Source organism: Microtus oregoni, unplaced genomic scaffold (assembly GCF_018167655.1).
Source record: "Microtus oregoni isolate MIOR12 unplaced genomic scaffold, Mior012 000005F_ref0000423, whole genome shotgun sequence".
Classification (NCBI taxonomy): Eukaryota; Metazoa; Chordata; class Mammalia; order Rodentia; family Cricetidae; genus Microtus; species Microtus oregoni.
This window is the reverse complement of record NW_024543064.1, coordinates 1648614-1669201: the sequence shown is the minus strand read 5'-3', so window position 1 is coordinate 1669201 and position 20588 is coordinate 1648614. Positions and strand designations below refer to the sequence as shown.

Below are 20588 nucleotides of genomic sequence, written 5' to 3'. Positions count from 1 at the left end.
CAGCATCAGGCCCCGGGATGCTAATGAGGGCGAGCGCGTTCCCACAGCCCGGACATTGTGCCGCGCGGCCCACCTGCTCCTCGGGGAGCGACCATTGTGCCCGCGCCAATTCACAGGCAATTTAGCGTGCGCTAATGGGCCGGCGCCTTTGTGCGGCCGGCGCCGCCATTGGCCGCTGAGTGTGGGAACGGCCGCGGCGCCCGGGCCCCAGGCGCCGAGCCGCCGCCCGCGCCTATATAGGGCTGTCGCACGGGGGTCGGGGCCGCGCCAGCCCGGGACGCCTGGCTTTGCCTTTCCGCTCCTCTCCTCTCCTCTCCGCTCCGCTCGCCAATCTCCTCCTGAGCGCCAGGCATGGCCCCAAGTACCGTGGCGGTAGAGATGCTCAGTCCCAAGGAGAAAAACAGAGTAAGTGCTACTCGCCCGGCGCGCAGCGTCTGGTTCCCCCGGGGCCTCGGGTCTCAGCCGCTCACCTGACGCCTCTCCTCCCGCAGCTGCGGAAGCCGGTGGTGGAGAAGATGCGTCGGGACCGCATCAACAGCAGCATAGAGCAGCTGAAGCTGCTGCTGGAGCAGGAGTTCGCGCGGCACCAGCCCAACTCCAAGTTGGAGAAGGCCGACATCCTGGAGATGGCTGTCAGCTACCTGAAGCACAGCAAAGGTGAGCCACGCATCTGCGCCTGCCTCCCTCTCCCCGCCGGTGTCACTTCCACCGCGCGCGCCCCACTCATGCCGCCCCGTCTTTCCTCAGCCTTCGCCGCGGCTGCCGGCCCCAAGAGCCTGCACCAGGACTACAGCGAGGGCTACTCGTGGTGTCTGCAAGAGGCCGTGCAGTTCCTGACCCTGCATGCCGCCAGCGACACGCAGATGAAGCTGCTGTACCACTTCCAGCGGCCCCCTGCGCCCACCGCACCTACCAAGGAGCCCCCGGCGCCGGGCACTGCGCCGCACCCCTCACGCTCCCCGGCTAAGGCCTCTGCCGCCGTCGCCACCTCTCGACAACCCGCCTGTGGCCTCTGGCGGCCCTGGTGACCCCGCTGCCAACGGATGCCTGGAGCGAACCAGAGGACAGACGAGCCGGTTCCTCTTGTTCCTCTCCGTGTAGGGAAGGCCTTCCCCAGTGGCAGTTCAGCCCCAGGTTGACCTCAACCTTCTTCCGAAGGCTCCCTCCCCTAGGCTGGCTGGCCAGCAGGAGGGTCATTCTTAGAGAATGTATGTGCAGAGTTTTCATTTGGGGATAATCAGGGTCCACTCTCTGCCGTGTGTCCGACCCCATGGGGTTGTTTTGCGTTTGCATTTCAGCAAGTGACTTCTGGGAAGTTCCCGGTCACCCGGGGTTCTATGATATTTGTAGAGTCAGGGGTTGGTTTACCGGTGCCCCAGCCTGTAGAGGACTTTCTTCAGGGCCCCTTGCTGCTGGGCAAGCACCCTGCAGGTGGGCTGTGCCCTGGGCACACTTGCCTTTTGTGAAGGCGGAACTGCAGGCTTTTCCTCATAGGAAAGCATTCAGCCTGCGTGGGCATAGGGCCTGTGGGACCTCACCTGAAGGTCCATGTGGCCTTGGCTCTCTGATGCGCGCTCATAGTGGGCTGTCTGGGAGGGTGGGGTCTCCACGATGATCCTTAAAGGATTCCTCTGTGTGGGTGGGTGCATGTGGGCACGATTTTGTACTTAGAATTTGAACTCTTGGTCACGTGGGAGACCACGGACTGCTCTGAAGGCTTCTAATAAAACATCAAGCCCGCTATATCTGTGCCTCTTGTCTGTCCTTGGCAGCCATAGGGTGGCCTACCCCAAACAGGGGTCAGGAAGGGGGGGGGAGGTTGGCTGGTGGTCGTCTAACAGAGAAAGGGAAGGCAAGAGGCAGGAGGAGAAAGAGAGAGGAGAGAGGAGCAGGCAGAGCTGTTGGTGCTCTCGCTGAAAACAAGACCTTGGTGGGCTGCCACCCACTTTTACTAGGGGAGGGTGGGGGAAATGGCAGCCTAGTAACCATAGGTCCTTTGCTCTGTCCACTGAGATGGAAACTGAGGGCCGCAGTGGATCCCTTGATGTAGCAAAAAGAGGCTTGGCTCCGCCGGGCGATGGTGGCGCACGCCTTTAATCCCAGCACTCGGGAGGCAGAGGTAGGCGGATCTCTGTGAGTTCGAGACCAGCCTGGTCTACAGAGCTAGTTCCAGGACAGGCTCCAAAGCCACAGAGAAACTCTATCTCGAAAAACCAAAAAAAAAAAAAAAAAAAAAAAAAAAAGAGGCTTGGCTGCGTCAAACCCGAGACAGTGTCAGTCCCAGCTCCCGCTTCCTTTAGTGCAGCTGTTTAGCTAATTCATAAATTTCCTCCCGTGATTTACTGACTAGGGTCAGGGCTGGCCCATTCCTTTCAGGCCATGAACCTGGTAGGGATGGTTCATTGCCTCAGACAGGGTGCTTACTTTGAGGCAGGCTACAGGACACACTTCCAGGTGCCCCAAAGTAAAAATCCGTGGTGCAGGAAGTGGGGAGGAGCTGGATGCATCCACATGTCTTCTGAATGACTAATCACAGATGTGGGCCCTGCCCTGCCCTGTCCATCTTTCTCACTCAGCAGTCATCCCTTCCCGTCTACTCTTCCAGTAGCCCCCTGAAGTCCCTACTGAGCCCCTAGATGTAGTGAGAAATCTCCATCTCCACCCATGTTGCTTACCAACGGGATCAGCAGCCTATCTATGACCAGGGAGGAGACCACTCCCTTGTTGGGCATACCCCACTGACAGGGACTGAGTTGCTGGGCCATCTTGCTCTTGGAAGGAGCCCTGCCACCCTGCAGGGGGCTCTCCATTCAGAATGTGCCCACCCTGTTGGCAGGCACATACAGAACATGGCTGCCTCCTCCCTGAGTCAGTCCAGATAAGTGGCAGCTGCCCTGTGTATAGCCTCAACCCTGGGCTCCAGGAGCCTGCAGACAGAACCTGAGAGCAAGATACTAAGTTATGTGGCGGGCCTCTTGGAGGACACAATGCTGACAAGGGACTTAAGTCAGCAGGAACTACAGATCACCTCCACTCTGGAACCCTGTCCCCTCTTCCAGGGATCCTTCCCTCCTTTTGCCTATACTTTCTGCAGATTGCCTTTAAAATGTCCACTTTCCCCATGGTTGGGCACTCCTGAGTGTAGGGTCCTTAAAACTACTCCAGTTTCTGTGGGAGTTTGAAGGTTCCACGTCTGTGGGAAATCAGTCAACCTCACAGCAGGAGGGCGCCAGACTCAGGTGGTCTGGTAGCAGAATCGGCGGGCTCGGCACAAGTTAGCACCCAGACAGCTCAGCGACGGAACAATATTCCAGAAGCTTTGTATTAGTAGTCTGGAGAATAATAGCACTCCCTTCCGCAATCCTGGCCTTTGGGACACTTGTCTGGGACCGTCGAGAGGCACGGTCTCCAGTACAGGCGGAGGGGGCGGGACCACATTAGCATAATTTATGCACGCGGTCGTTTAGCAGTCAATTGTATGCGCATATATCTCCATGGCTGATGAGGCTGGCCAGGCACTTTCAAAATGGCGGAGCGTGGAGCAAGTGGCGGCGGGAGCGGCGGGGACAGTCTGGACAAGAGCATCACGCTGCCCCCCGACGAGATCTTCCGCAACCTGGAGAACGCCAAGCGCTTCGCCATTGATATAGGTAGCCACGGTCCGGGTACTCGAGCGGGTGGCCAGAACAGTGGGCATAGGCGGCCAGCGGGGGCGGCGGGAAGGACGAAGGGCGGAGGCGCGGGCCATGCGCACAGCCTCACGGGTCGCCGCACAGCCTCTTGGGACTTGTAGTGTGTGCAGCGCCAAGGTGCGGGATCGAGCCGGCTGCGGGACTTCAGCTCCCGATAGGCGCTGCGCGGTTGGAGTGGGGCATGTCGGGCTTCGTAGTCCGCACGGCGCCGGCCGATTGTGAGGGCTCGGTGGAGGGACGGGCGGGGCGGGTAGCCTCGGAGGTCCTAGTCGACTCAGATCCCCTGGGGTTTGGCTGCGCGCCGCACAGTCCGCCAGACCTCTCACTTCCCAGACAGCGATAGAGACGTGGGGTCCGGACACTCATGCACTGGGTGTAAAGCTCCCAGCGTGTTCCGTGGATTTGGGCGCCTGCACTACCTCTTACGTGCGCCTCCTCCTGCGTGCCTGGTGGTTGACCTCACTGCCGATCAGCTACCGGCCGGCCTTAGACCCTTTTCCTTGTTGGGCTACCTCATAGCTCCCAACAAGGAGATTCTGTCATCCTTGTGTGCAGATGTGGAGACCAAGCTCGGGGATCGGTCAATTCGTAGATAGCAGAGCCAGGATGGGTCCCGGCCAATCCCCAACCGCTCTGCTGTGCATCCTGTTACTGGGGAGTTTTGCCCGTGTGCCTCTTGATGCCAGCGTGGTCAATGAGGCCCACACAGCAGGGTAGCATCTGATGTCTTGGACTTAACTCGTGAATGAATGGGTGTGCTGCTGGCTCCTAGCCTCCTTGAAAAGTCTGGATCGTTAAACGACTTGATGATTCTTGTTACTTCTGGAATATTGAATGTGTTCTCTACCCTCACGCTTTTGGGTTGTCTCTCTGAGGTGCCCTTTTTTGGAATGGGGAGTGGATGTGAAAGCAAAGATGGCCTAGTCTGAGCTCCCACTGTTATCAAGGGCTCAGGAGGGTTGGTGATGGGGAAGGGAAGTAGGCAGTAGAAAAGATTCCAGTAACCCCTGAGATAACTTGGTGATTGACTGACTGGATATTGGGCTGAAAGTGGTGATCTTTCAGGCCCAGCAGAGGGGACTGTCCGCAGCCAGACCTCTCCAAAAGTCCTAAGGCAGCTGTCCCCAGGCTTTTGAAACCTTCTCTCAGGGCTGGGTTTTGTGCTTTGTCCTGTGGTCTTACACTTGTTTGTTGGGAAGAAAAATTTAGTAAATATGTCTGAAAAGCAGTTGAAGTTGATTGCAAACATCATCTGTCAGTTGAGAAAATAGGGTTCACCTTGGATAATGTATGTGGCTCCCCGAGACCATCCAACCAGAAGCCACAAAGCATGCGCTGTAGTGAAGGGCTGCCTCAGGTCAGACACAGACTCCCTTGGCAGAAGGACACTGCAAGGGTATGTTCAGTGTTGGTTTTTGTCTCCTAGCCTGGGTCTTGGATCAGAGCTTAGAAGGACATGCTTACTGTTCCTGAGGACAAACTTTTTTCCCCCTCGTAGCTGATGGGAGATCACAACTCAGGAACTCAGGATGGGGTCAACAACTCAGGCACCTACAAAACAACATGCTTGCTGGCAGTGTTGTTTAAAAATAGACTTCTCCTGTTTCCTCTTTCTATGTCTCTGGACAAGGAAGCCTCAGCTGGTCTGTGTTCTTGGCGAGCTCTTTTCCTTTCTTGGATGGGGACATTCATGTCAACTAGGTTAATTCAGTCCTGGAAACACAGGCAGTAGGGAGGGTCCCCGAGGGGCACACAGGTATGGAGAGGCTCCAGGGAGTAAATGCTGGACTGCCTGCCCTTCCTTGGTTCTGTGGTGTGCATGTGAAAGTCAGAGGACAGCTCGGTAGAATTCAGTTCTCTCCATCTACCTCGTGGGTCCTGGGATCAAATTCAGGTCATCACTTGACAGCAAGCACCTTTTTTTTTTTTTTTTTTTTGGTTTTTTCGAGACAGGGTTTCTCTGTGGCTTTGGAGCCTGTCCTGGAACTAGCTCTGTAGACCAGGCTGGTCTCGAACTCACAGAGATCCGCCTGCCTCTGCCTCCTGAGTGCTGGGATTAAAGGCGTGCGCTACCATCGCCCGGCGACAGCAAGCACCCCTCACCGGCCTCGCTATAATTTCTGATGAGTTGCTTAAAGTACTTTTCCATCAGTTTGCATAGTCTTTTCAGAAACAGTGCATCCTCAGAGGTGAATGGGACAGGCGTAGAGAAGCAGACAAGCCCAAGGACAGGCTGGGATTGAGGGCAAGAAAGAGGGATCAGGAGGCTTAGGACTATGGCCAGGGATGAGTTTAAGCTCATGATACACTCACTAAACCAAACTAGCAAGGCTGCATTATGGTCATTCTCGGTTGCAAGGGACAGGCTTCATTATGGTCATTCTTGGTTGCACAGGACAGGCTGCATTATGGTCATTCTTTGTTTCACGGGACAGGCTGCATTATGGTCATTCTCGGTTGCACGGGACAGGCTGCATTATGGTCATTCTTGGTTGCACGGGACAGGCTGCATTATGGCATTCTTTGTTGCACGGGACAGGCTGCATTGTTTTAGTTTCACCAAGAGGGGAGCTCTGACCCCGAAGCACTCTGGTCGTACATGTCTATAAATTTGAGTATCTGCTCCCTGTAGTCAGTCCTTTAAGTATTTTCTCATGAAAAAAAAAAAAACACTTGGAAATAACTCAGCCATTTCCCTCTGCTGCTGAGGAACCTTTGCCTTGTTTCTGTCAGCCTGTGAGAGGCGCAGCTGAAGTGGGGTGCTGAGGTTCCCGTTTTCCCCACATGTCCGTGTCCTTTGAAGGCCTGTGAATCTGCAGCTACAAACTGGAAAGTGCCTTTTCTGCCTGCAGGGGTTTGTTCTTGGCATTGCCTTCCCTGGACCTTTGGGCAGCTTTCCCTAGAGTGTGTGGCTCAATTGGAGAGCACAGGGGGGCTGGCTGTGGGCAGTGTTCCATAGGTGACAGGCCCTGTGAAGATGCCAGGAGCCTGCCTGGCTCCAGGTGTGCTGATAGATGCATGCCTTGAATCCCATCACATAGGAGGTAGAGGCACCTGGATTTCTAGCGATTTGCGACCAGCTCAGGCTACATAGTGAGTTCCAAGCCAGCCAAGGCTACATAGTGAGACCCTGTCTCAAAAAACAATAGGACTGGCCAGAAGGTGGTGGTGCACTCCCTTAATCCCAGCACTCAGGAGACAGAAACAGGAGGATATCCGTGAGTTAGAGACCAGTCTGGTCTATGACGTGAGTTCCAGGGCAGTCAGGGCTACACAGAGAAACCCTGTCTCAAAAAAACAAAAAACAAAACAAAACAACAAAAACCCACAATAGAACTGAAGGAAAGGATAAACACTAAAGAAGACTGACTGTTCTTCAGAGAACCCAGATTGAATTCCCAGCACCTCTGGTGGCTAACATCCATCTGTAACTTCACTTACAAGGGGATATGATGCCATCCTCCGGCCTCCACAGACACTGCATGGACGTGTTGTTCAGGCATTTATGTAAGCAATATATCCATACACAGAATAAAAATAAACCCTCAGATTAAAAAAATTATATAAAAATAAAATTTTTAATGCTGCGCATCACGCCCCCACCCCCACCCCCGTGTCTGCGCTCTGTGCGCTGGCACCCAATTCCCGAGCTTCAGGCAAGGGGGCTGGAGATTAAAATACACAGACACACACAGAGAGACAGTGACACGGGTCATCTTTGAATTCCCCAAGAATGCCCCCTTTATTGTGTGCAGGGGCAGATTATATAGAGATAGCTACGCCCCAGCCAAACTCACCAGAAACCACTCTCCTGCCATCAGGAACTCCTCAAGGTCTCGTGCTCAGAGCAGCTGTAGGCACTCAGATCAGGGGATTACAAGAAATTCAGGATCTGGGGGCTCACTGCTCCCAATACTTTAAAAGCAACAAGCCAGAGGCGGGTCCTGTGGAGGCCTTCACTTCCTTTGGCTACTTCTGAGGCTCCGGCTGCTTCATCAACTCGGTCCTGAACTCTCTGACCCTCAGTCCCTGTGTAGGTAAACCCTACCTGTTGACTCTGTGTCTCAAAGACGCTGTGTGTTGCCTGCCCTGATTTGCTAAGAGGAGAGGACACATGTGGTTTGGTCAGTTTTGGGGTCTGCACTGCTTTCAGTGTTGGAGCTCGGACCTGGACCCCACATGGGAAGGTGAGTGCTACCACGAACTCCAGCCCAGCCCTCTTTATCTTGTGTGTTGGGAATGTCACATGTCTACACACATAGTTTTACATACCTATATAAAATTGTGAATCACAAAGAAAAGGAGTACATATTTGTCTTTCTGAGGCTGCCTTAATTCACTTAATATGACTTCCCTGCAAATGGTATGACTTCATTATTCTGATGGCTGGGAAAGAATTCCACAGACAAGTATACCACATTTTCATCCAGTCCTCTATTCCTCAGCCCACATTTTTGTTTTATTGTGAGGCGGTCTCGCTAAGCTGCCTGGGCTGACCTGACACTTGTGCCTGCTTCTGCCTCCAGTCAACTGGGGTCGCAGGTCTGCCCTGCCAGGCCCTATAACTGAGGTCTGCGGGGGAGGGTGGGAGTTAGGGGACACTCAGGCTGCTTCTCGGGCACCATCTACCTTTTGTCCCTCATTGGCCTGGAGCTTTACCAAGCAGGCAGACGAGTTGGCCAGTAAACCCCAGGAATTTGTCTTTTTTCCTCCCATTTTGTCATCACTGGGATTACAAGCATTTATTACCACCCCATTGGGTTCTGGGGCTCTGAACTCAGCCCCTCACAGTTGCAAGGCTAATGCTCTATCAACCAGACCTCTCTCTAGCCCCTGTAAACAAAATTTTCTTAAAAACTGGCAACAGCTAAGTGTACTCGGAGGCAGCAGGTTGGCTCCATTTCTGCTTTGTGAGTGTGGGGAGGGAAACCATGAACAGATTACTTAAGAATCTGGGGGTGAGTGTAGAAGAGATGCTATGCCATGGTGGCTTATATCCTTTTCCTCTCTTCTGTGCCCACAGGGATTCTGAGTTCACACAACACTCAGTACCTTGTTCACACAGACTTGGGTGCTCAAGGAAGAGGCTGTTTGCTGACGCATCAGAGTGCCCTCTAAGCCTATAGGAGGTGGATCTCAGGGTCTCCTTTGACCCATTCTGAATTTTGCCTGGTTTGTGCCTTCCCCTTGTAGGTGGATCACTGACCAAGTTGGCATACTATTCTACTGTACAGCACAAGGTGGCCAAAGTGAGGTCTTTTGACCACCCAGGAAAGGTAAGCCTCGCGAGGGGTTATGCATGTGCACCAGGGGAGCTAGACAGGCTGGCTGCTTCCCTCTGGCCTTGGTCCCCTACTGTGTACACATATTAACACTGTGGTCCTAGAGTTGATTCTTCCCTGACTCCTTGTATATTGTCTCTCCTACCCTTCCTGGGAATGCCTTTCCTTCCCCTGCTCCTGTGTCCTTCTCTGAGGGTCTTGGGTATCTAGACCTCCTTTCTTCATCTGCTTTCTCTGCCTTGGCCCAAGCTAACATCAAGTATTTTGTGTATCACAGTTGAGTGAGTTCCTACTGTGCTGGGGCAGGGTGCCCAGGACTGTGTGGATTCTTGAGTCTTAAAGACTTAACTCTTTCCAGGACGTAGAACAAGAACATGAGCCACCCTATGAGGTCTCAGTTCAGGAGGAGATCACAGCTCGCCTGCATTTCATCAAATTTGAGAATACCTACATGGAAGCCTGTCTGGACTTCATCAGAGACCACCTAGTCAACACTGAGACCAAGGTCATCCAGGCCACAGGGGGTGGAGCCTATAAGTTCAAGGACCTCATTGAGGAGAAGCTACGCCTGAAGTAAGTGGTAACCTTACCTGTGGTACTTGTGGTATGCTGGGAAGCCCTGGACTCCGGTGCAGACCGTGGTGCTGTGTGTGTGTGCTGTCTTGGTGCCGTTGCTAGCTGCAAACCTGTCAAGAGCGGAAGCTGAAGCTTGGCCATGCTGGGGACCTTGTGGGTCCAGTCTGGCTGCCCTACACTGTCTCCTGGCAAGTGCACCAGGGCTGATTCTTAAGACTGTGCTCCCTCCTTCACAGGGTGGACAAGGAAGATGTCATGACCTGCTTGATTAAGGGGTGCAACTTCGTGCTGAAGAACATCCCACACGAGGCCTTCATGTACCAGAAAGATTCAGACCCAGAGTTCCGATTTCAAACAAATCACCCCAACATCTTCCCCTACCTCCTCGTCAACATTGGCTCTGGAGTCTCCATTGTGAAAGTAAGAGAGTCCACAGAACGATAGGTGAATGGCCAGCCCGTTAGCTGTGGACGATGCCGTGGGTCACTCCCTTCACTGAACATAGGGACAGGTCTGAGCGCCGCCCAGAGATCACTCAGAAGAGGATGACAGAAACTCCTGGGGAGGCTGTGTGGCCTGTACCCCGATGCCTAATGTGTCTGCCCTCCTTCCCCAGGTGGAGACTGAGGACCGGTTTGAGTGGATTGGTGGAAGCTCCATTGGAGGAGGCACCTTCTGGGGGCTGGGGGCTCTGCTCACCAAAACAAAGGTTATCCTCTTTAGAACCTCTGCTCTGTGGCCCTTAGACAGTCCCTGCTACACATTTGCAGAAGCTGTTCCCAAGCCTTTATCCCGGCTTGAATGCCAGGTCTTAGAGCCCTGAGACCGAGCTATTTATACTCTGAAGGACAGTGGCTCTGAGCTGCTGGAATTCTGCCAGCTCAGTGGTCAGGAGTCCAGCTTGCCAGCCCCTGCCCTTACCCCATGTGCTGAGAGAGGGCCATTCTGGCTGGCTTCTCTTTGGTGTCCAGGGTGGTGAGGGTCCCCCAGCTGCTAGGCCCCTCACTACCCTGCCCTGCTCTGCCTCCACAGAAGTTTGATGAGCTGCTGCAGCTGGCCTCCAGAGGCCGGCATGCCAATGTTGACATGCTGGTACAGGACATCTATGGTGGGGCCCATCAGACCCTGGGGTTGAGCGGCAATCTCATCGCAAGCAGTTTTGGAAAGTCAGCCACTGCCGACAGAGGTACCTGCCAGGATCTGCCCTTCATGGTGACAAAGGCATGGCCAGCTTCAGTGCCCAGGGCATCACTCTGCCCACTAGTGTGGAGAGACAAATCTCACAGATTCCCCCTGAGACTGTCCTTGCTGGGCCTCTAGGGCTCACGCCCTCCACATCCTGCTCTGACTCATTAGAATGTTGCCAGATAACTTCCTCAGCCTCTGTTTCCAGGGACATGCAAGCTAGGAAAAGCAGTTAGGATATTTTTTTTCCTCTTGAAAAGAACACCTCGTTTGTCCAGAACTGAGTCTCGCCTCACACCCCAGAGCTCTGTGCCCCTCACCCTCTAGCCGTCTGCTGCCGGGGGAACTCACATCACACCCTGGATTCTGTTTTCATTTCCCTCTCAGAGTTCTCCAAAGAAGACATGGCCAAGAGCCTGCTGCACATGATCAGCAATGACATTGGACAGCTCGCCTGTCTCTACGCCAAGCTTCACGGCTTGGACAGGGTCTACTTTGGGGGCTTCTTCATCCGGGGCCACCCTGTGACCATGCGCACCATCACCTACAGCATTAACTTCTTCTCCAAGGTGACTGTAGCCAGTTTCCTGTCCTTGGGCACTGGTGTGGGCTCAGCTCACTCCAGCTGCTCCAGTATACTCTGTAAAGACCCCCAATGGCGGCGACATGCCAATCAGAGCTCATTTTGCACCCAAGGGGCACGTGTGAGGCTCTGGGATGGGACACAGCCACAGTTCCTTGCCACCAGTCTCCTTGGGAAGATAAGTGTCCGCAGGCAGACGGCCTTCCCGCTGGCCAGCTTAGCGTTCTGTGCAGAGTGTAAGCCTGATAGTGAAGGCCATTCAGGGACTGTCCTTTAGTGAGGCCACACGTGGGTCTGAGGTGTCTGGGCCAGCGGAGTTAGGCAGTGGCAAACCCAAGCAGCCTTGTATAGTCAGGCTTCCCCTCAGGTTCCTCAGCCACCGGGCTGCCCTGTGGCATACAGGTACCATCTGTCGGCAGGGTATCGGCAGCCTTGCAGAGGTTGGTGTGATGGGTCCAGAGTGGCTCTTACTGGACACTGACCAGTTACCTGTGGGCTTGGCTGGGGCAGGGCGAAGTCCAGGCACTCTTCCTGAGACACGAAGGCTACCTGGGAGCCATCGGGGCGTTTTTAAAAGGAGCCGAGCAAGACAGTGAGTAGAGTCACTGCACTGAGCAGTGGCAGGCTGTGTAGGGAGCGGCCTGTGCCCCGGATTGGGCTATCTGGGTGGGAGAGTGGGGGCAGGGGGTGGGGCATGAGGTTTGAGGAAGCCCCAGAAAGGGGTGATCCCTTAGCGTGTAATAGACCAGTGATTTTATCCCTTTTCCTCCTCTACTTTCCCCTTTGAATCAAGGGCGAGGCTGACACGGTGACCAGCTTCTCGTTTTTCCAGATCCTAACCAGTACAGCTGGGGTGAGAACTACGCAGCCAGCTCCGGGCTGATGAGCACGTCGCCCGAGCTGTGCCCGACACAGCGGGCGAGGAGCGGCACAGTGAGTAGCAGGCCCTTCCGGAGCAGCCTGCCCAGCCGTCTCCACTGTGGCCTCTCACCACACAGACTGGCTTTGTGTTGATAGCAAGTTAGACTTGAGAGCAGGAGGCACCGAGGTTTCCAGAGCTCTTGGGAGCCTGAGTGGTCTGGTGGCCTGTTTCGTTTGCAACAAAAGTGGAGAATAGGCCTGCCCTTGGTCTGAGCTCACTGCCAGCAGCTTCACAATTCTTGGGTAGGAGACTCGTTAGCACATGCCTAGTTAGCGTCCTCTTGATGAGGGCTCCTGACAGGCGTTCTCGGGTCAGATGCCCACTCTGGTGTAGTGGCCAGATGCCGTACACATCTGGGAAAGAGCAGTTGGAATGAAAGCATCCACTAGAAGCATGGAGTGAGCCATGGGCAAGGTTGCCAGCACTGGCAGAAACCAGCTTTTCATGGTGGACACAGCCTCCCTTGGTAGTGAGCCCAGGCCTCTGCAGTGAGAGTATTCTCCATGTCTCCTGTACCCTTGTCAGTGGGCCAGGCCAGGAGGGCACTGCTGCTCAGATGGAGATCTTCCAGCCTTGGTTTTTAACTCATCAAATGGCTTTGTTGAGGCCTGCCACATGGATTCCGAGACGGAGGGAGGCAGCAGCAATCAAAGCTGTCCTGTCTGTACTGAGGGTGGTTCCTGCTGCCTCAGCAGAGCGTGGCAGGGTGAGTGGTGCTTGCCCAGCTCTGCGCCACACCTGGGGTCTGCACAGCCCACGCCGAAGTAATGTGTCTGACGTGCAGGTGCCGAGCAGTCCTCTGAGGCTTATATTGCCAAGAGAGACCGTAACTAAGGTTTGAGATCCGCCAGGGAAGCCAGCAGAGGCCTTGGCAATGCCCAAACCTGCGGAATGGGAAACTTGTAGCGAGAGCCTGGAGTGCCGTGTCTCCTCTTGTGCGGACAACACGGAGACTGGGGCACTTGGTGGTTAGCCGGTGGTTGATAGGTAATCCTGCCCCTTTCTTGTTGGTTCGGGAATTTACCAGGCCACTTGTATGTGTTCCCAGGTTCACAAACTTTGGTCCCTGTGGTTCCGTCCAAGTTGAGTCTTAACCTAGAGTTCAGGTGCAATCACTGCTGTTGAAATTCCCTGGCCGAACGGGTTTGAGTTCAAGGGTGTGGTGCAACTGGTAGCAACTTGAGGTCAGAAAGAGGTGGCCTTGGAGCAGAAGTCACGCTTAGGCTGACTCTGTCTCCTGATAGTTTCTCTGGGCCTAGAGCTGCTGCTGGGCACGCTCACCTCACCTATCTGCTCACTGACTCAGCTTTTCCAACTTAAAATAGACAGTGCCCGCGGGGCAAACGGTGGTTCCCATGGCTATGGGGTATGTGGCCGCTAACGTAGCTGGTCTTACTGATTGTGAGGAACGGCCCTGGAAGGCTTTGCAGACAGCAAATCAGGAGCACAGGACAGAGGCCAAGGCACGTGCCAGCACGAGTCTGCCAGAACTCATGCGAACAGAACTGAGTCACAGGGCCGTTGGGCACTGAGCAGCCAGAAGCAGGGCTTGTAGAGAACCTAGAGATCCAACCCAAAACAGCATGAACTGGTGTCAGAGCAGCCGGAGGGTGGGGCAGCCTAGGAACCACACGCTGCTGTGGAACTAAGGGTGACAGCCACAGGGGCTGTTGATTCAGGAGGAGGGTGGGAGTTGATCTGCAGCTTTTAAGAGTAGACCTACTCCACTGCCGAGCAGTGAGCTGGATCCAGGAAGTCTGGTTGGTGGCTGCAAGAGGAGGCCCAGAGATGAGGCAGGTGGGATAAAGTCGGACCTCTTCAGGATCGTGATCTTTCTGTGACATTTCCACCAACTTCTTTTCCTCCTAGTTTGACCTGCTGGAGATGGACCGGCTGGAGAGGCCCCTGGTCAACCTGCCCCTCCTTCTGGACCCATCTTCCTATGTCCCTGACACCGTGGACCTCACCGACGATGCGCTGGCCCGCCAATACTGGCTTACCTGCTTTGAGGAGGCCTTGGATGGGGTGAGGCTCAAGACACAGCAAGTGGCCCCCATGGGCCTCTGGGCCACCTGTGCTGCTCCAGGGCTTAGCTGGCTCCATCCCTCCAAGGGCCAGCAGGGAAGAGGGCAGGGACATTTTCCAGAGGCCATGTGGTCTTAGTAAGGAAAATAGTTCTGTCTCAGGCAGGGTGTATTGGGGTGAGGCCACGATTCAGGGAAGCCTTTTCTACAGAACACCATGTACTTTTACTGTTTATATCTTTTCAGAAAGTGAGCCATTACACAGACTCTGCTTTTGGCAGTTTTTGGAGGGAGGGTCTTACTCTGTAGCCCAGGCTGGATTGAAACTTAACTATGTAGCCAGACTTACCTCAGACTCACTATCCTTCTGCCTCAGCTGTCTTGAGTGCTGGGATGGTAGCAGCCTATGTCACCAAGCCACGCACATGGTCTGATTTTGACATGAATAGGGTTCTGTGTTGCTGCGGGACCTCTACCCTGTTCATTTCTTTTAGTCTGACAGAAACAAGAACTTCTTCTGGCTTACACTTTCAAAGGCTTCAGCCTAGGGTCTCCTGACCCCTTGTGGGCCTGTGGTGAGGCAGGGCATTGCAGAGGCAGGGCATTGCAGAGGCAGGGCATTGCAGAGGCAGGGCATTGCAGAGGCAGGGCATTGCAGAGGCAGGGCATTGCAGAGGCAGGGCATTGCAGAGGCAGGGCATTGCAGAGGCAGGGCATTGCAGAGGCAGGGCATTGCAGAGGCAGGGCATTGCAGAGGCAGGGCATTGCAGAGGCAGGGCATTGCAGAGGCAGGGCATTGCAGAGGCAGGGCATTGCAGAGGCAGGGCATTGCAGAGGCAGGGCATTGCAGAGGCAGGGCATTGCAGAGGCAGGGCATTGCAGAGGCAGGGCATTGCAGAGGCAGGGCATTGCAGAGGCAGGGCATTGCAGAGGCAGGGCGCGGGAAAGCAAAGCTGCTCACTCTGTGGCAACCAGAAAGCAGATAGGGAGAGACTGGAAGGGGCCAGGGCAAGATCCATTCTTCAAGGCTAATGTGGTCTTTGCTCCCAGCACTCAGGACGCAGAGACAGGCAAATCTCAGCAAGTTTGAGGCCAATCTGGTCTGCATAGTGAGTTCAAGGCCTGCCAGGGCTACATAGTAAGATCCTATCTCAGTGTATATGTGCGTGCATACATACATACAAACATGCATATTACACTCTTCCAAGGCAAGCAAGCCCCTAGTGACTACTTTCTCAGCCAGATCCCGCCTCTCACATTCTACTTCATGATGGTCTTACCCGTTTAAGTCCATCAGTGGACTCCATCGGTGAAGAGCTCTTGTGAGCCGCTCCCCTTCCAGGGTCCATCTCTGAATACTGCTTGCACCAGGGACCAAGCCTTAAGCACGTGGGCCTTCTTGTGCATTTCCTTCCTTTTCCACTGCCAGCGCTGTGTGTGGTAGTAGTGCTAGCCCCAGGGAGGTGTGACGGCAGGGCTACAGCCGCTAATCTTGGAGCTCAGGCAGGCTAGGTGGTTGTGACCACAGTAGGAATACCCAACCCTCTTTCAGACATCTGGGTAAGCCTGAGTGTGGGACACAGCCCTGGACCCCAAACGACCCCCATTGGTGGACATAAATTTGAGCCGTATTGTATGTAGCTGCCAGTAAGACCCTGCAGTTTGTTCCTGTCTCCCAAAGCCCCAGGGGGGATGCTCAGCAAGGATGGTGTCTTTAAAAGCTGAAACATCAGACAGGGCCATCCCCATTATTGCCATAGAGACTGGTCTTAGCTGTGCAGATGTGCTCCAGCACAGCTGGGCAAAGCCCCACCAGCCTGTGCCTACCCTCGGGCTGTGCCCAGGTGCAGGGCAGAGCTTTTTTGACCCCTCTGCTGCTTGCAGGTGGTGAAGCGAGCTGTTGCCAGCCAGCCAGAGTCCATCGATGCAGCTGAGAGGGCGGAGAAATTCCGGCAGAAGTATTGGAGCAAACTGCAGACACTGCGGCACCAGCCCTTGTGAGTCCTGTGACATGGTGCGGTCTCTTCTGGCTGTGTGAGGGGTCTCGCTGGGCTTTCCTGGGCTCTGTGAGACTTGTCTTCTTCAGCCACACTCCATCCTGGTTTTGTCCACAGTGCCTACGGGACACTGACTGTGCGCAGCCTGTTGGACACGAGAGAGCACTGCTTGAATGAGTTCAACTTCCCAGATCCCTACTCCAAGGTGAGCTCCTCAGGCTGCAGGTAGGGCTCAGAGGACTCGGTAGCATTCTGTTGTGCCCAGATGAGGAGGTCTGAGCCCATACTGGCTGCTTCTCAGTGGACAGCTCCAATCAGGAGCTGGGGTGCAGCCACCGTTGTCCCATGTGTCAACACCCCTCAGATCCTCTGGCTGGAAGCTGTGGGCCCCCTCTTTTCCCTGCTGTTGGGCATCTTGTCCCTTCTCCACATACCCGTGCACAGTGGCCTCTGGGGGTGTGTATCCTCTGCCCTCCCCTTGTGTGCCAAAGTGCCACTCTGCCTCATCCAACGCAGTGTAGACCTGAGGACTGCCCCAAATCAGTAAGTAACATGGCACAACAGGGGGTCAGCCCTGAGTGGTACCTCGCAGGAGCATGACCGCAAGTGTCCCTATCACCTCCCTGGTATTGTTAATGTTTGCATCCTCAGTGAGCCTCCTTTGTGTGGAGTTCCCTGTGGAGTTGGAGACTCCATAGAAGCTACAGAGAGTGGTCAGGGCCCGCCTCCAGGGTGAGCACCAATAAAGCGCTGCTTGTGTGTCCTCCCCACAGGTGAAGCAGAAAGAAAACGGCCTCGCACTGAAGTGCTTTCAGAGTGTGACGCGTTCACTGGACTCTCTAGGCTGGGAAGAGCGGCAGCTGGCCCTGGTGAAGGGGCTGTTAGCTGGGAATGTCTTCGACTGGGGAGCCAAAGCTGTGTCTGAGTAGGTGTCAGGCCTGCTCAGCCAGTCCATTCTGCCACCAGGCCATCTAGACCCAGACCCGTCATGTTCCGGGCAGGCCCATATCATAGTGGGGTAGATTTGGACTCTAGGCTGACATTCTCAGGGTAAAAGTCCAAATCCATAGTCACTAAATTCTGTAGGGACGGATGATACTTAGTGTCTGATGTAACCAAGGGGTCTTACAAAGATGTCGGCCCCAACTGAACGCTAGGAGGAGCATTGAACAACTGTAGAGTTGCTGACTTCATGGTAATTTACCCCAGGCCTGCGCCTCTTGGGTGACCATGCTACCTGGCTGCCTCCCCTCCTCATAGCTGCCCCTTTGAGATGCAGGCCCCAGTGTGTGGTGGTGGGGTAGCCGAGGCTGCCAGGCATAGAGGGAGGCTGGCTGCAGTGCTCTGAGCAGGTCTGAACTATTATACTCTACTGAAGAGTTCTGTTCATATCTGCAGTCGGCTCTGCCCCAAGCTGGGCTGCCCGCTGAGTGGAGATGCCAGCAGTTCAGCACAGTCCATATGGGAGACGCCTCACCATGTTGGTTTGGGCTGGAATGCTTGCTTTGTGTTGTTTGCTTCATTTTAATTTTCTCTTCTGTACACAGTGTCCTTGAATCAGACCCCCAGTTTGGGTTTGAAGAAGCAAAAAGAAAATTGCAAGGTATGGACACCGTTGGGTGCTTTGGTGTGCTGTGTGGGTGGGTAGGTGGTTGACCCTGGAGAAGTTAGGCAGTGGGGCAGGAGTAACCATGTGGGCGTGAGGTGAGAGAGCCCAGCCCTTGTCAAAACAAGCCGTTGACACTGAGCCTCAGCTTCCCTGACTGGAGTTCCTGTCTCTTCACAGAACGGCCCTGGCTTGTGGATTCCTACACCAAGTGGCTCCAGAGGTTAAAGGTACGTAAGGTGCTTCTGCTTCTGCCCTTGGGGGTTAGAACACAGAGTCTGGACCTGGCCAAGAAGGGTGGCCACCAGAGGCATTGGGCTTATTGTCAGGTGGGTGTAGCAGCCCTTGCCCCCCCCCTCAGTGGCCCTGGGACACAGGTATAGCCTGTGCCCCACCACTTAGAGCTCACAAGCCCCCAGCTGAGGAACTAGGCTTAGGTATGACTCAGTAAAAGAACAATTGCTCGGCATAAATGAGGTTCTGGGTTCCATCCCCAGCACCACAGGCGAGAAAGATGCCCCTACTCCCTGCATGGCCCCTGCAGTGACCACTGCCTGGGTCACCTGGCCTTGGGACAAACTGCCCTGCTCCCATCACCTGTCATGAGACCTGTGCCTGGACCCAGCCCCTGCGGGGGTTTGTGGGGTGTAGAGGACAGTGGGGTGTGAATCGCTTGAGTGCACCTGTTCCCAACTGAACGTCCTGGTTTTGTCTTACAGGGGCCCCCTCATAAATGTGCCTTAATTTTCGCAGATAACAGTGGGATAGACGTCATTCTGGGAGTCTTCCCCTTTGTCAGGGAGCTACTCTGTAGAGGGACGGAGGTGAGTGAGAAGGCCGGGTGGGTGGGACCCTTCCCCTGGGCTTCACTATTGGCGGGGTTGGCGTTGCTGTGGGCTTCTGGCCGTGGTCAGAGCTCCTACGTTTGTGGCAGGTGAGTGCAGGTGAGGCCAGGGAGTACTTGGGCCTGTGGGTGTGGGCTGTAGATTAAAGCCTGGGCTCTCTCTGCTTCCTGTTTCCTGGAAAGGCATTTACCAGAGACTTGGGGCATACATGAGAGGTTATCCTGATCCAGAAGGCAGGCCAAGGATGGGATAAGAGGCAATAGAGTGTGCTCTGAGCACAGCCCTGCCTCTCAGAAGCCACAGAGCCCTGAGATTCTTTGGGGCCCTGCTGCCCAGTTGGCTGCTACTTGGAATCTGCCAGGGACAGCTTGGTGAGTTTTGGCCCAAGTTCTAAAGAGCCGCTGCCCCCTCACCATAGGTCATCTTGGCATGCAACTCAGGCCCTGCCCTGAACGATGTCACCTACAGTGAGTCCCTCATTGTGGCAGAACGCATTGCGGCCATGGACCCCATCGTCTGGTAGGTTCTGGCCGCCCAAGCTGAGCCAGGCAGGAGATGGGCATAAGAGGGACTCGGAGATATTACAAAGAAGGGTTGGGAGAGGGGCTTTACTGGGCCTGACTGCATCGTTTCCCATAGCTCTGCACTCAGAGAAGACAGGCTGCTGCTGGTGCAAACTGGTTCCAGCTCCCCGTGCCTGGATCTCAGGTAACCTGGCCCTGCTCTCCTCTGCTAGGCACCATGGTGCTGCCTGCTCTAAATATGACCGGTGCAGTAGCCACCCCTTCCTGTAGCCTGTAGGCAGACGGGCAACTGACCCAGGTGCAGGCACCCTCCTGTAGCAGGGGCTCTGCCCCATCGTTCCCACAGCAGCTTTTCTCCTTTCACCATGTGGGTTCTGTGGATGAAGCTCGAGTCATCAGGCTTGGTGAAAGGTGCCTGAACCCACTGAGCCATCTGCTGGCCCTCCCTTTAGTGCTTTCTGCAAAGAATTAGATTGTAGTAGACAAAGGACATGTCAGAAATGCAGGCCTTGGAGCCAGGCAGTGCTGGAAGGGTGGGCTTGGTTGCCACCTCCAAGGGAACAGGGTTGGTGTTCACCAGGGTGTGCTCAGAGCAGACTATGTCCAGCCCCTTGCCCAACATTGCTGCCACCTTCTTCCCTGAAGCCGCCTAGACAAGGGGCTGGCCATGCTGGTGCGGGAACGTGGTGCGGACCTGGTGGTCATCGAGGGAATGGGCCGTGCCATCCACACCAACTACCATGCATCGCTGCGCTGCGAGAGCCTCAAGCTGGCAGTGGTGAAGAACGCCTGGCTGGCAGAGCGGCTAGGGGGCCAGCTCTTCAGTGTCATCTTCAAATACGAGGTTCCCACCGAGTGAGACGCCCACTGCCAGACCTGCCTGCCTGTCCCTCGTCAGGAATATGATTTACTGTGAGGAACCTAAGTCACACCGGAGTATTGAAACTGTGCTTCTGTGACTGACAGCACATGTACCAGGGCCACCCAACCTAGCATTTGTCCTGTGGGACACTGCTGTTGGGATGTATTTAACTGTTAAATAATCTTTTATATATATATACATATATATATATAAATATATAAATACACATGTATTCACCTGGTGGGAAGCAGTGCCTGGCACAACAGGTCTCCCAGAGACCAGATCCACTTTGTGTGCTGCTGAGAAAATGCCCATAGCCCCAGTGGTCTGTGGCGGCCCTAGCCAACTACCTCTGTCACCTCTGGAGCTACCGAGTGCTGAACTGCCAGGCCTATTACATCACCTCCTTGGGTCCCAGTGTTTCTGCCATTCCTGTTTCTTGACTCAGAAGGAGCAAACACCAGTGTCTGCTGACCCGGCTCCTGGGAGT

The 20588-nt window shown here is 54.8% G+C and overlaps 2 protein-coding genes across 2 annotated transcripts; both read left to right on the top strand.

Moving 5' to 3' along the window:
• The first annotated feature begins 249 nt into the window (after positions 1-249).
• On the top strand, positions 250-1730 carry LOC121448633 (transcription factor HES-5). The gene is made up of 3 exons (XM_041652772.1): positions 250-405; positions 492-657; positions 748-1730. Exons 1-3 carry the CDS (start codon positions 352-354, stop codon positions 1026-1028), a joined length of 501 nt encoding a protein of 166 aa, XP_041508706.1. The 5' UTR covers positions 250-351; the 3' UTR covers positions 1029-1730.
• A 1786-nt stretch (positions 1731-3516) lies between these two features.
• Positions 3517-20509, top strand: LOC121448898 (4'-phosphopantetheine phosphatase-like). The gene is made up of 19 exons (XM_041653165.1): positions 3517-3650; positions 8886-8968; positions 9333-9547; positions 9787-9970; positions 10167-10259; positions 10583-10736; positions 11123-11304; positions 11829-11910; positions 12151-12251; positions 14110-14265; positions 16149-16261; positions 16379-16466; positions 17035-17186; positions 17809-17864; positions 18048-18097; positions 18587-18691; positions 19131-19231; positions 19352-19420; positions 19882-20509. Exons 1-19 carry the CDS (start codon positions 3527-3529, stop codon positions 20093-20095), a joined length of 2322 nt encoding a protein of 773 aa, XP_041509099.1. The 5' UTR covers positions 3517-3526; the 3' UTR covers positions 20096-20509.
• Positions 20510-20588: the final 79 nt, after the last annotated feature.

Excerpts from the sequence above, each read along its gene's own strand:
- LOC121448633 (XM_041652772.1), top strand. The coding sequence starts at position 352 with ATGGCCCCAAGTACCGTGGCGGTAGAGATGCTCAGTCCCAAGGAGAAA. Across the intron at positions 406-491 it reads GTCCCAAGGAGAAAAACAGA|CTGCGGAAGCCGGTGGTGGA; the intron begins GTAAGTGCTACT and ends CTCCTCCCGCAG. Across the intron at positions 658-747 it reads CTACCTGAAGCACAGCAAAG|CCTTCGCCGCGGCTGCCGGC; the intron begins GTGAGCCACGCA and ends GTCTTTCCTCAG.
- LOC121448898 (XM_041653165.1), top strand. The coding sequence starts at position 3,527 with ATGGCGGAGCGTGGAGCAAGTGGCGGCGGGAGCGGCGGGGACAGTCTG. Across the intron at positions 11,305-11,828 it reads GCATTAACTTCTTCTCCAAG|GGCGAAGTCCAGGCACTCTT; the intron begins GTGACTGTAGCC and ends TGGCTGGGGCAG. Across the intron at positions 19,421-19,881 it reads TCCCCGTGCCTGGATCTCAG|CCGCCTAGACAAGGGGCTGG; the intron begins GTAACCTGGCCC and ends TCTTCCCTGAAG.